This window comes from Salmo salar, chromosome 11, assembly GCF_965601325.2.
Source record: "Salmo salar chromosome 11, fSalSal1, whole genome shotgun sequence".
NCBI classification, from domain to species: domain Eukaryota; kingdom Metazoa; phylum Chordata; class Actinopteri; order Salmoniformes; family Salmonidae; genus Salmo; species Salmo salar.
The window spans coordinates 4898118-4913502 of NC_138301.1; the positions used below are offsets into that span (position 1 = coordinate 4898118).

At 43.7% G+C, this 15385-nt stretch overlaps 1 protein-coding gene across 2 annotated transcripts in view; it reads left to right on the top strand.

The window, feature by feature from the left end:
* fam184aa (family with sequence similarity 184 member Aa) overlaps window positions 1-15385 on the top strand; it is an 85519-nt gene that overhangs the window by 16163 nt on the left and 53971 nt on the right. For both annotated transcript variants that reach the window (XM_014126183.3, XM_014126184.3), the window contains exons 6-8: window positions 590-712; window positions 3443-3604; window positions 14761-14882. In XM_014126183.3, coding sequence (XP_013981658.1) covers window positions 590-712; window positions 3443-3604; window positions 14761-14882 — 407 coding nt within the window. The remainder of the gene's footprint in view (window positions 1-589; window positions 713-3442; window positions 3605-14760; window positions 14883-15385) is intronic.

The window sequence follows — 15385 nt, forward strand, 5'->3', positions numbered from 1 at the left end:
TGCAATCCTGCTTATTTTAGGACGATGATGCATTTAATCTCCCTTCAGTATCCTTTTACGAAAACCAGTGTGTCACGTCCTGGCCAGTATAAGGGTTAATTGTTATTGTAGTTTGGTCAGGACGTGGCAGAGGGTATTTGTTTTATGTGGTTCGGGGTGGTGTTTTGGTAAAAGGGCGTTCGATTTATTATTTCTGGGTTTTTGGTTTATGGTCTATGTTTATGTATTTCTATGTGTAGTCTGGTTAATGTATTTCTATGTTAGGTTGATTGGGGTTTGGGACTCAATTGGAGGCAGGTGCTTCCTCGTTGCCTCTGATTGAGAGTCCTATATATGGGTAATTGTTTGGTGTAGGTTTTTGTGGGAGATTGTTTCTTGTCTAGCGTGTATGAGCCTGAGAAGACTGTTCGGTGATCATGAGGTTGTTTTGGAGTTCATTTTGAGTTTAATAAATGTTCAAGATGAACCAACACAGTCCTGCTGCATTTTGGTCCTCCTTCACCATCGATAACCGTGACACAGTGCTCCATGCGAAGTTCAGCTTCTTTGTTGCATCTCAAACTCATCTGGGTATTGACCGTCACTTTAGGAAATGGGCCAGGAGTTTGAGATTCGGCGACTCTCATTGGAGGAGCAGAAGAATTGTCTCCAACAGCAACTGGACAACCTGAAGAAGGAGCTTTCTGCCAAGCTCAATATAGCCAATCAAGAGGTAAGGAAAGTCTGACATAAACCAGGTTTCCATCCAATTATGCAATTAACGTACCTGTCAGATAAAAAAACTCATGATAGGCCAGATTACAACTCTCAAATTGGCAGTACATTTCCTAAACGTCGACAAAACAAAATTGGCTAGAGAAGGGCCAATCATTTTTTTGTCGGTGATTAGATAATGCGACAAATTGCAGTGGAAACTATTTCTTGGCCAATTGCTGATATAATTAACACCATATTGAGTTAAATTTGCAGTCATACGATGCTATGTTATGTGGTCTTCCCACTACCTCGACTTGAAGAAGCATGCACAGTTTATTAGGCTTCAGATAAAATAAGTTATGATGAACTTCACAGGGTGGTGAAAGTGCACCAGTAGATTGAGAGTTAATTGGTAAACTGGTGACATTATGATCGATGCTTGCCTGCCAATTGATAAATACAAATGATCTCGTTCTTGTGTAGGCCTCCCTCTGCGAGCTGTTGGCTAAAGCGCATGTCAAGACCAGAGTCAGCACGTTTGCTGTTTATCACAGACTTTTTGTACCAAAACCATCAATGGAGTTAAAAGTGGGATGGAAACGCATAGAATTTCAGTTTTTTTATTCTGTGAATGAAAAGTTATATGACAAAGTGATTTTTGTGCTCGCTACATCATTATGCACAGCCTTTGATTTGCAAGAAGCCAGTTTGATGGAAATGCACTGCTGCTGGTAACATGTGTATATTAATTTGTGCAGACTAAAATTTTGAAAATCGTTACACAAATTGATGGCTGATTTCTTTAAAAGTCCTTATTAGCAGTTTGTCATTCTATTTATTTTTAAGTCATCTTATTTAATAATGTAATATATTTTGTGATAAGGCCACACAGGAGGCCAGAGATAATTACGCTGTTGATCACACTCTCCGTAGCCGATGTGAGCAAGACCTTTTTAAACAGGTCAACATTCACAAGGCTGTGGGGCCAGACCGATTACCAGGACGTGTACTCAGAGCATGCACGGACCAACTGGCAAGTGTCTTCAAATTCTTGCTGACCGAGTCTGTAATGCCAACATGTTTCAAGCAGACCACCATAGCCCCTGTACCCATGAAAGCGAAAGTAACCTGCCTAAATGACTACTGCCCCGTAGCGCTCACGTCGGAAACCATGAAGTGCTTTGAAAGGCTGGTCATGGCTCACATCAACACCATCATCCCGGAAACCCTAGAACCACTTCAATTTGCATACCGCTCCAACAGATTTCAATCGCAATCCACACTGCCCTTTCCCACCTGGACAAAAGGAACACCTATGTGAGAATGCTGTTCATTGACTACAGCTCAGCGTTCAACACCATAGTGCCCTCCAAGATCATCACTAAGCTAAGGACCCTGGGACTAAACACCTCCCTCTGCAACTGGATCCCGGATTTCCTGACGGTCCGCCCCCAGGTGGTAAGGGTAGGCAACAACACATCCGCCATGCTGATCCTCAACACGGGTAACCCTCAGGGTTGTGTGCTTCGTCACCTCCTGTACTCCCTGTTCACCCACGACAGCGTGGCCAAGCATGACTACAAAACCGTCATTAAGTTTGCTGACAACACAACGGTGGTAGGCCTGAAATTGAGCAAGACTAAGGAGCTGATCGTGGACTACAGGAAAAAGGAGGGCCGACCACGCTCCCATTCACATCGATGGGGCTGTAGTGGAGCAGTTCAAGAGTTTCAAGTTCCTTGCTGTCCACATCACCAACAAACTAGCATGCTCCAAACACACCAAGAAAGTTGTGAAGAGGGGACGACAATGCCTTTTCCCCCTCAGGAGACTGAAAAGATTTGGCTTGGGTCCCCAGATCCTCAAAGTTCTACAGCTGCACCATTGAGCATCCTGACCGGTTGCATCACTGCCTGCTATGGCAACTGCTCGGCATCTGACCGTAAGGCGCTACAGAGGGTAGTGCGTACAGCCCAGTACATCACGGGGGCCAAGGTTCCTGCCATCCAGGACCTATACACTAGGCAGTGTCAGAGGAAGGCCCAAAAAATTGTCAGACTCCAGTCACCCAAGTCATAGACTGTTTTCTCTGCTCCCACACGGCAAGCGGTACCGGTACAACAGGCTCCTTAACAGTTTCTACCCCCAAGCCATAAGACTGCTGAACAATTGATCAAATGGACACTATTTTCATTGACCACCCTTTTTGTTTTTACACTGCTGCTACTCACTGTTTATTATCTATGCATAGTCACTTCAACCTTACCTACATGTACAAATTACCTCGACTAACCTGTACCCCCGCACATTGACTCGGTACCGGTACCCCCTGTATATAGCCTCGTTATTGTTACTTTTTATTACATTTATTTGTTTATTTAGTAAATACTTTCTCAACTCTATTTCTTGAACTGCGTTGTTGGTTAATAGCTTGCTAGTAAGGATTTCACGGTAAGGTCTACAGCTGTTGTATTCGGCTCATGTGACAAATAACATTTGATTTGAATTACAGACAGCAGATTATCACAGAAGTACCCAAAACAGCCACTAAATGTCCTGTGATAGATTACATAAAATCCTTAAAAGATACCAACATTCTGGTAGTTTTCTGGTAAACTTAGAACATTTACAGTAATATATACCCTTCCCTTTTGCAACCTTAGGCATGCCCATTCCTCTCTGCCACTACTACCTGATTTGGTCCTTGAGTTGCACGACATCTGACCTCATTTCCCGTCCACTGCAGGTGTCTCACCTTCAGGAGTTGGTGAAGGAAGGGGAGCAAAACCTTGACTCTGCACACAGCCACATCTCCAGTCTGAAGGACACCCAGGAGAAACTATGCATTGAGCTGGACACCACCAGAGCCAGAGTGAGAGAGACCAGCAACCTGCTCACTGACCTGCAGGTAAGACTTTTGAGAAGATGTGCCTTATGCTCAGATCTAGGATCAGCTTGCCTCACCAAATCCTCACACACTATTTTGTGCATACCGTCAAATTATATTACAAAAGGTTTGATTTAATTTACTTCCAGTTAATTTAATTCCTAAATCAACACTAGTACACTGAAAATAAACACTAGGTAACTGCTGCTTTACTCATACTCCCTTGTATTCTCTGCTCAATTAAATAATAATTTGAAATACAGAAATCTTGGCAAGATCTCAAATATGTCACTACTGTATATGTAAAAGGATTAAGGGAATACCAGATACATGCACACATATTCCTATAAACAGTACCAGTCAAAAGTTTGGACACACCTACTCATTCTTGGATTTTTCTTTATTTTTACTATTCTCTACATTGTAGAATAGTTGATGTCTTCACTATTATGAAATAACACATATGTAATCATGTAGTAACCACAAGTGTTAACAAATCAAAATCTATTTTATATTTGAGATTCTTCAATGAAGCCACCCTTTGCCTTGATGACAGCTTTGCACACTCTTGGCATTCTCTCAACCAGCTTCATGAGGTAGTCACCTGGAATGAGTTTCAATTACCAGGTGTGCCTTGTTAAAAGTTAAATTGTGGAATTTCTTCCCTTCTTAATGCTTTTGAGCCAATCAGTTGTGTTGTGACAAGGTAAGAGGGGTATACAGAAGATGGCCCTATTTGGTAATAGACCAAGTCCATATTGTGGCAAGAGCAGCACAAATATGTAAAGAGAAACGACAGTCCATCATTATTTTAAGACATGAAGGTCAGTCAATCCGGAAAATTGCAGTTGCAAATAACAATTAAGCGCTACGATGAAATTGGCTCTCATGAGGACCGCCACAGGAAAGGAAGACCCAGAGTTACATCTGCAGCAGAGGATAAGTTCATTAGAGTTACCAGCCTCAGAAATTGCATCCCAAATAAATGCTTCAGAGTTCAAGTAACAGACACATCTCAACATCAACTGTTTAGAGGAGACTGCGTGAATCAGGCCTTCATGGTGGAATTGCTGCAAAGAAACCACTACTAAAGCACACCAATAAGAAGATACTTGCTTGGGCCAAGAAACTCAAGCAATGGACATTAAACTGGTGGAAATCTGTCCTTTGGTCAGATGAGTCCAAATTTGAGATTTTTGGTTGCAACCGCTGTGTCTTTGTGAGACGCAGAGTAGGTGACCGGATGATCTCCGCATGTGTGGTTCCCACCGTGAAGCATGGAGGTGTGATGGTGTGGGGGTGCTTTGCTGGTGACACTGTCAGTGATTTATTTCGAATTCAAGGTACACTTAACCAGCATTGCTGCCACAGCATTCTGCAGCAATACGCCATCCCATTTGGTTTGCGCTTAGTCCCACTATCATTTGTTTTTCAACAGGACAATGACGAAATACACCTCCATGCTATTTGTATATGAAATGGATGGCTGTGTAAAAATATTTTACTGCAAAAGTAGGTAAATGTATAGATATTGTGACACACCCTAAACTCAAAAAGTGCAGAATAATGCCTGTTTGGAAGGGGGATGGACAAAAATGTGGAATACAAGTAGTCAGTTGTCTGCCCTACATACACAAAAAAACAAACAGCATCAGGAAGTCTTAATGCATCTTGGAAATATAGACCTGTTAACACAGATATACCATAGGCAGAAATGTCAACTATTAATATTTATGATGAATGTAAGCTTTACTTTTTGGTAGCTGATTTAATAGACAACTTTCCAAGTCAAATTCTGCCTGACAAAATACATATAGTTCCACATGTTGTGTGTGTTATGGCTAGTATAATCTGCTCTGAGGAAAACAAGTGGGTTCAGACATCGGAATTCGAGATTTCTTTTTTTTTTTGAGGTCCAAGGAACCTTGTTGGATTTTGTATTTTTAGAGCCTACTCTTGTAATTAAGTTGGGAGCCGCCACAGATGATCTTTGGGGCCACCATGGATTTTGTCTCAAATCCAATATGGTATCCAAAATCCCATATGGCTGTCATAATACCATTTTGATGGAGGTTAAATCATGTGTAAATATGCATTTTGAATAAAAGAGGCATTTTTTTCAGGATTGTGTATAACTCATGCCCAAAAATACTATTTTGTTGTAAATCCATTTTATTTTGAATCCTAAATGGCCAGCATGATTACACTCACACCTTTGCCTGCATATAAGTTGCCCATGTTTATATTGTATTGAATGTGTTATTCTGTCTTTTTAAAAGGGTTTCATAAGGCACTTGGTATATCTAGGACTACGAGTGGCACTGCCATGCCTCTGTTTTTGAATACGTGAAGAGAAGTAGCTTTTCAATGTGTGTTAATATTTACAGTCCATTAGGAAAATATTCAGAACCCTTCATTTTTTCAAAATGTTTTCTCTCAATCTACACACACAACCCCATAATGACAAAGCAAAAACAGTTTTTTAGGCATTTTTGCTAAGTTATTGTTGAAGCACCTTTGGCAGCGATTACAGCCTTGCGTTTTCTTGGTTATGACGCTACAAGCTTGGCACACCTGTATTTGGAGAGTTTGTCCTATTCTCCTCTGCAGATCCTCAAGCTCTTTCAGGTTGTATGGGGAGCGTCGCTGCACAGCTATTTTCAGGACTTTCCAGAGATGTCCGGGCTCTGGTTGGGCCACTCAAGGACATTCAGAGACTTGTCCCGAATCCACTCCTGCGTTGTCTTGGTTGTGTGCTTATGGTTATTGTCCTGTTAGAACGAAAACTTTCGCCCCAGACAGGTCCTGAACGTTCTGGAGCAGGTTTTCATCAAGGATCTCTGTGCTTTGCTCTGTTCATCTTTCCCTCGATTCTGACTAGTCTCCCAGTCCCTGCCGGTGAAAAACATCCCCACAGCATGATGCTGCCACCACCATGCTTCACTGTAGGGATGGTATCAAAAATCTAATCAAATCGTATTAGTCACATGCGCCGAATACAACAGGTGTAGACCTTACAGTGAAATGCTTACTTACGAGTCCCTGACCAACAATGCAGTTTAAAAAAATACAGATAAGAATAAGAAATAAAAGTAGCAAGTAATTAAAGAGCAGCAGAAAAATAACAATAGCGAGACTATATACAGGGGGTACTGGTACAGAGTCAATGTGTGGGGGCACCGGTTAGTTGTGGTAATATGTACATGTAGGTAGAGTTATTAAAGTGACTATGCATAGATGATAACAGAGAGTAGAAGTGGTGTAAAAGGGGGGGGGGGGGGGCGCAATGCAAATAGTCTGGGTAGCCATTTGATTAGATGTTCAGGAGTCTTATGGCTTGGGGGTAGAAGCTGTTTAGAACCCAGGTGATGAGTTGTGGCTGGTTTCCTCCAGACGTGACGCTTGGCATTCAAGCCAAAAAGTTCAATCTTGGTTTCATCAGACCAGACAATCTTTTTTTCTCATGGTCTGAGAGTCTTTTAGGTGCCTTTAGGAAAACTCTAAGTGGGCTGTCATGTGCCTTCTACTGAGGAGAGGGTTCCGTCTGGCCACTCTACCATAAAGGCCTGATTGGTGGAGTGCTGCAGAGATGGTTTTCCTTCTGGAAGGTTCTCCCATCTCTACAGATGAATAGTGAAGAGGCGACTCCGGGACGCTGGCCTTCTAGGTAGAGTTGCAAAGAAAAAGCCATATCTCAGACTGGCCAATAAAAATGAAAGATTAAGATGGGAAAAAGAACACAGATACTGGTCAGAGGAACTCTGCCTAGAAGGCCAGCATCCCAGAGTTGCCTCTTCACTGTTGACGTTGAGACTGGTATTTTGCGGGTACTATTTAATAAAGCTGCCAGTTGAGGACTTGTGAGGTGTCTGTTTATCAAACTGGACACTAATGTACTTGTCCTCTTGCTCAGTTGTGCACCGGGGCCTCCCACTCCTCTTTCTATTCTGGTTAGAGCCAGGTTGCGCAGTTCTGTGAATGGAGTAGTACACAGTGTTGTACGAGATCTTCAGTTTATTGGCAATTTCTGGCATGGAATAGCCTTCGTTTCTCAGAACAAGAATAGACTGACGAGTTTCAGAAGAAAGTTCTTTGTTGCCGGCCATTTTGAGCCTGTAACGAACCCACAAATGCTGATGCTCCAGATTTTTAACATTTGTTTTATTTCACCAGGTAGGCCAGTTGAGAACATTTACAACTGCGACCTGGTCAAAAATAAAGCAAAGCAGTGCGACACAAACAACAACACAGAGTTACACATGGAATAAACAAACGTACAGTCAATAACACAATAAAAAAAAAAATAAGTCTATATACAGTGTGTGCAAATGGCGTGAAGTGGTAAGGCAATAAATAGGCCACAGTAGCAAAGTAATTACAATTTAGCAAATTAACACTGGAGTGATAGATGTGCAGATGATGATGTGCAAGTAGAAATACTGGTGTGCTAAAAACAATATGGGGATGAGGTAAGTAGATTGGATGGGCTATTTACAGCTGCAGCGATCGGTAAGCTGCTCAGATAGCTGATGTTTAAAGTTAGTGAGGGAGATAAAAGTCTCCAACTTCAGCCATTTTTGCAATTCGTTCCAGTCATTGGCAGCAGAGAACTGGAAGGAAAGGCGGCCAAAAGAGGTGTTGGATTTAGGGATGACCAGTGAGATATACCTGCTGGAGCGCATGCTACGGGTGGGTGTTGTTATCGTGACCAGTGAGCTGAGATACGACGGAGCTTTACCTAGCAAAGACTTATAGATGAGCTAGTGGGTCTGGCGATGAATATGTAGCGAGGGCCAGCCGACGAGAGCATACAGGTCACAGTGGTGGGTGGTATATGGGGCTTTGGTGACAAAACGGATGGCACTGCGATAGACTACATCCACTTTGTTGAGTAGAGTGTTGGAGGCTATTTTGTAAATGACAACGCCGAAGTCGATGATTGGTAGGATAGTCAGTTTTACGAGGGTATGTTTGGCGGCGTGAGTGAAGGTAGCTTTATTGCGAAATTGGAAGCCGATTCTAGACTAAATTTTGGATTGGAGATGTTTAATATGAGTCTGGAAAGAGTTTACAGTCTAGCCAGACACCTAGGTATTTATAGTTGTCTAAGTCAGAACCGTCCAGAGTAGTGATGCTAGTCGGGCGGGCGGGTACGGGCAGCAATCGGTTGAAAAGCATGCATTTAGTTTTACTAGCGTTTAAGAGCAGTTGGAGGCCATGGAAGGAGTGTTGTATGGCATTGAAGCTCCTTTGTAGGTTTGTTAACAGTGTCCAAAGAAGGGCCAGATGTATACAGAATGGTGTCGTCTGCGTAGAGGTGGATCAGGGAATCACCTGCAGCAAGAGCGACATCGTTGGTATATTCAGAGAAGAGTCGGCCCAAGAATTGAACCCTGTGGTACCCCCAGAGACTGCCAGAGGACCGGACAACAGGCCCTCTGATTTGACACACTGAACTCTATCAGAGAAGTAGTTGGTGAACCAGGGGAGGCAGTCATTTGAGAAACCAATGCTATTGAGTCTGCCGATAAGAATATGTTGATTGACAGAGTCGAAAGCCTTGGCCAGGTCGATGAAGACAGCTGCACAGTACTGTCTCTTATCGATGGCGGTTATAATTTTGTTTAGTTCCTTGAGCGTGGCTGAGGTGCACCCATGACCAGCTCGGAAACCGGATTGCACAGCGGAGATGGTACGGTGGGATTCGAAATGGTCGGTGATCTGTTTGTTAACTTGGCTTTCTAGGACTTTAGAAAATGCAGGGCAGGATGGATATAGGTCTGTAACAGTTTGGGTCTAGTGTCACCCCCCCTTTGAAGAGGGGGATCTTTAGGGATCTCGGATGATACGAAAGAGAGGTTGAACAGACTGGTAATAGGGGTTGCAACAATGGCGGCGGATAATTTTATAAAGAGAGGGTCAAGATTGTCTAGCCCAGCTGATTTGTACGGGTCCAGGTTTTGCAGCTCTTTCAGAACATCTGCTCTCTGGATTTGGGTCAAGGAGAAGCTGGGAAGGCTTGGGCAAGTAGCTGCGGAGCTGTTGGCCGGGGTTGGGGTGGCCAGGAGGAAAGCATGGCCAGCCGTAGAGAATGCTTATTGAAATTCTCGATTATCGTGGATTTATCGGTGGTGACAGTGTTTCCTAGCCTCAGTGCAGTGGGCAGCTGGGAGGAGGTGCTCTTATTCTCCATGGACTTTAGTGTCCCAAAACGTTTTGGAGTTAGAGCTTCAGGATGCACATTTCTGTTTGAAAAAGCTAGCCTTTGCTTTCCTAACTGACTGCGTGTATTGGTTACTGAAAAGTTGCATATCGCGGGGACTATTCGACGCTAGTGCAGTCCGCCACAGGATGTTTTTGTGCTGGTCGAGGGCAGTCAGGTCTGGAGTGAACCAAGGGCAATAGCTGTTCTTAGTTCTACATTTTTTGAAGGGGGCATGCTTATTTAATGGTGAGGAAATTACTTTTAAAGAACGACCAGTCATCCTCTACTGACGGGATGAGGGCAATATCCTTCCAGGATACCCAGGCCAGGTCAATTAGAAAGGCCTGCTCGAAAAAGTGTTTTAGGGAGCGTTTGACAGTGATGAGGGGTGGTCGTTTGACCGCGGACCCATTACGGATGCAGGCAATGAGGCAGTGATCGCTGAGATCCTGATTGAAAACAGCAGAGGTGTATTTGTAGGGCAAGTTGGTCAGGATAATATCTGTTTTCAGATTTAGGGTTGTACCTGTTGGGTTCCTTGATAATTTGTGTGAGATTGAGGGCATCTAGTTTAGATTGTAGGACGGCCGGGGTGTTAAGCATGTCCCAGTTTAGGTCACCTAACAGAACGAACTCTGAAGATAGATGGGGGGCAATCAATCTGAAGCTGAGGGGGGTCTATAACAGGTGGCAACAGTGAGAGACTTAATTCTGGAGAGATTCATTTAAAAAATTAGAAACTCGAACTGTTTGGGCATAGACCTAGAATGTATGACAGAACTTTGCAGGCTATCTCTGCAGTAGATTGCAACTTCTCCCCCTTTGGCAGTTATATCTTGATAGAAAATGTTGTAGTTGGGGATGGAAATCTCAGAATTTTTGGTGGCCTTCCTAAGCCAGGATTCAGACACGGCAAGAACATCAGGGTTGGCGGAGTGTGCTAAAGCAGTGGGTAAAACAAACTTGGGGAGGAGGCTTCTGATGTTAACATGCATGAAACCAAGGCTTTTACGGTTACAGAAGTCAACAAATGAGAGCGCCTGGGGACATGCAGGGCCTGGGTTAACCTCCACATCACCCGAGGAACAGAGTAGGATGAGGGTACGGCTAAAGGCTATCAAGACTGGTCGTCTAGTGCGTTGGACAGAGAATAAAAAGAGCAGATTTCTGGGCGTTGTAGGATAGATTCAGGGCATACAGACAGGGGTAGGGTGCGGGTACAGTGGAGGTAAACCTAGGCATTGAGTGATGATAAGAGAGGTTGCATCTCTGGATGTACTAGTTATGCTGGGTGAGGTCACCACATGTGTTGGTGGGACAAAAGAGGTATCTTAGGCATGTTGAGTGAGACTAGGGGCTCCGCAGTGAACTAAAACAATGATAGCTATCCAAAACCACAGTATACAAGGCATATTGACATTAGAGAGAGGCATAAAGCAATCACAGGTGTTGATTGGGAGAGCTAGCTAAGACAACGGGTAAGACAACAACAGCTGATCAGCTAAGACAACAACAACAACAGGTAAAATGTCGATGAATGGGCAGAAAGGGTCAGTTAACTACACACAGGGCCTGAGTTCGAGGCTGGTGCCGACATAAACAAAATGGAGTACCATGATTTAATGAACAGTCCAGCAGGCATCAGCTATGTAGCCAAGTGATCATAGGGTCCAGTGAACAGCAATAGATGAAACGGGGAAGCCGCTAGGTAGTTGTTACTATGCTAGCAAGCGGGAGACACGGCATTCCAAAAAAAAAAAAAAAAAGTTAGCAGGCCGGGGCTAGTAGAAGCGTCTGCTCCGACGTCCGATAAAGGCCGTGTCGACAAAGGGTCCAGGCCCGTTGGCAAAGGAGGTATTGTATCTGGAGTAATTTTGTTTGCTAGCCGGGAGATGCGCCTGGCTCGTGGCTAACTGGTGCTAGCTTCGGGACAAGGGCATTAGCCACTATAGCCACTCGGTAGCAGCTAGCTAGCAGCGATGATCTGATGCAAAGATCCAGAGCTTACGGCAAGAATACGGTTGTGTAGTGGATTCTTGTCGTGTTAGTGAATAGTCCGGGAGGCATCAGCAGTGTAGCCGAGTGATCATAGGGTCCACTGAGCAGGCCGGGAGGTGGGCCTGGCTCAAAGCTAGCTTCGGGGCTGGGACACTCGGGCAGCTAGCTAGCTGTGATGATCAGGAGTAATGGTCCAGGGCTTACGGCAGGAATCTGGTGTTGTAGTGGAGAAAAACAGTCCCGATGCTGGCTGGCTGGCAAGCATTATCCAGGCTAAAAGCGGCTGGTGTCTGTGCAAAAGGTAAAGGCCACTAGCAGTGGCTAACCATGACTAAATAGCTAGTAGCTAATTAGCTGGTTAGCTCCTGATGGCTAGCTCCTGATGGAGGTTCTGGCTATAAGGGTTGCCGGAAGGTATATTTAATTTAAAAATGGAAAAAGAGATTGAAAAAATACAAAATTTACACGGGAGAACGACAAACTACGTCTGCACTGCTACGCCATCTTGGATACTCAAGGTGGCCGATTCACCCTCCAGCCAGGCATGTTCTGTACTTTTTGAGTTTACAATATCTATAAATTTAAATTTGCCATAAAATATTTTTACACAACCATACTTTTAAAATATGGGATACATAATAGACATGGTTGTGTTTTGTTCTAGCTCAGGTAGGGGTATCTCCAAAACTGAAGACCTTTTTGAGGTTTGGCTACTATCTTAAAATGGAAACGGTTCTTGGGTACACCCTATCCCTCTGTAAATAACTCTTTAGGAATAAATTTTTCTAAGAGTGTATGGCTACCATTATTTAGGCAGTTTGGCTTATAATAATTGACAAAAATCACAGTTGGTACATCATTGTGCACATCACAGTAGCCTACAGTTGGCAAAATAACTAAATTGATTAATGCTGCAATATGTCATTTTTTGGGAGACCCAACCAATTTCACATAGAAATGTGAGTTATAGACCTGTCATTCCCATTGAAAGCAATTCTAAGAAGTGGTTGATCTGTTCTATTCTCGCTCTTTCTATGCTTCCCATTCATACGTTTTTTTGTGTCTTTTACTTTTGGTTTTGTACACCAGTTTCAAACAGCTAAAAACACAATTTTGGGGGTTATTAAAAATATATTTTACAACGGTTTAAATGGTGCAGTGATTCTCTACACTATACATTGCTTGTTTTGTCCTATAAACTGGAGTTCAGCGAACTATTCAAATTTGAGTAAACAGGAAATGGCAGAGCGAGTTCCTGTATTCAACAAAGTCATTGGTGGACACAGCGAGACAAACATTTTGATTCTGTTTTTAGTGGAGATCTTCTGTGTAAAGTAATGATGCACTTAGGTCTATGAGTGATCTGAGGCAGTCGTTAGCTTACAAGCATTTTCAAGTGCAACGTTAGTTACAATAGTTTTGGGAAACGGCTCTGAAACTTTGCGACGCTTCAACGGAGATTCTAACGATTAACTTAGCCTTAAGATGCTTTTGGCAAACCTGTCCCTGGTTAATAGCTTGGGTTGATGTGTAATTACAGAGTATATCCAAAGAAAAACAAAGTGGAACATTTATCATTATAATCTTGCTTTTGTTGTCAGTCTAAACTGCAGATTCTCCTCATTGAGAAGCAAATAATATACACTGCTCAAAAAAATAAAGGGAACACTTAAACAACACAATGTAACTCCAAGTCAATCACGCTTCTGTGAAATCAAACTATCCACTTAGGAAGCAACACTGACAATACATTTCACATGCTGTTGTGCAAATGGAATAGACAACAGGTGGCAATTATAGACAATTAGCAAGACACCCCCAATAAAGGAGTGGTTCTGCAGGTGGTGACCACAGACCACTTCTCAGTTCCTATGCTTCCTGGCTGATGTTTTGGTCACTTGAATGCTGGCGGTGCTTTCACTCTAGTGGTAGCATGAGACGGAGTCTAAAACCCACACAAGTGGCTCAGGTAGTGCAGCTCATCCAGGATGGCACATCAATGCGAGCTGTGGCAAGAAGGTTTGCTGTGTCTGTCAGCGTAGTGTCCAGAGCATGGAGGCGCTACCAGGAGACAGGCCAGTACATCAGGAGACGTGGAGGAGGCCGTAGGAGGGCAACAACCCAGCAGCAGGACCGCTACCTCCGCCTTTGTGCAAGGAGGAGCAGGAGGAGCACTGCCAGAGCCCTGCAAAATGACCTCCAGCAGGCCACAAATGTGCATGTGTCAGAAACAGACTCCATGAGGGTGGTATGAGGGCCCGACGTCCACAGGTGGGGGTTGTGCTTACAGCCCAACACCGTGCAGGACGTTTTGCATTTGCCAGAGAACACCAAGATTGGCAAATTCGCCACTGGTGCCCTGTGCTCTTCACAGATGAAAGCAGGTTCACACTGAGCACATGTGACAGAGTCTGGAGACGCCGTGGAGAACGTTCTGCTGCCTGCAACATCCTCCAGCATGACCGGTTTGGCGGTGGGTCAGTCATGGTGTGGGGTGGCATTTCTTTGGGGGGCCGCACAGCCCTCCATGTGCTCGCCAGAGGTAGCCTGACTGCCATTAGGTACCGAGATGAGATCCTCAGACCCCTTGTGAGACTATATGCTGGTGCGGTTGGCCCTGGGTTTTAAGGACATTACATCAAAGTTGGATCAGCCTGTAGTGTGGTTTTCCACTTTAATTGTGAGTGTGACTCCAAATCCAGACCTCCATGGGTTGATAAATTGGATTTCCATTTATTTTTGTGTGATTTTGTTGTCAGCACATTCAACTATGTAAAGAAAAAAGTATTTAATAAGATTATTTCATTCATTCAGATCTAGGATGTGTTATTTTAGTGTTCCCTTTATTTTTTTTGAGCAGTATATATTTTTTTAACCAAATGTTTAACTCCATTGCCCTTTTCTGTACTCATAACTGATATTGTATCATGCCTCAACTTCCCTGAACTTGTCTCTGGTTTGTCCACGTGTCCAGGAGGAGATTGAAACCCAGAAACAGCAGCATGAAGCCAGGGTAATGTCAATAAGGACAGAGGAGAAGCAGAAAATTGACAAAATGGCTGAAGACCTGGACCAAAAATGGACTTATGCTCTGAGGTAGGCCTTTATGTCAGCCAGTAGGTAACATTGTCCCTAAGCTATTGTGCATAGTGCAGATAAGCCTGGAATAACAACTCAAATATGGCCTATGTGGTAGTGACTAAATAAATAAAAATTGTTTGGCAGAATTTGATTTTAGCGAATCACATGACTGTAAGGCGTGGCTCCGAATCAGAGGTACACAAGATAGGGGAATGGGTTATGAGGTTCGGAGGGAGATTATTTATTAGAGAGAAAGCCAAGGGGGAGGGGTTTGGAGGGAGATGATTGATTAGGGGCAATGGCTACAGCAGGTAGCCTAGCGGTTCAATCAAATCAATCAAATGTATTTATGAAGCCCTTCTTACATCAGCTGATGTCACAAAGTGCTGTACAGAAACCCAGCCTAAAACCCCAAACAGCAAGCAATGCAGGTGTAGAAGCACAGTTAATAGCGTTGGGCCAGTAACCGAAAGGTCGCTGGTTCGAATCCCCGAGCCTGCAATGCAGTTAACCCACAA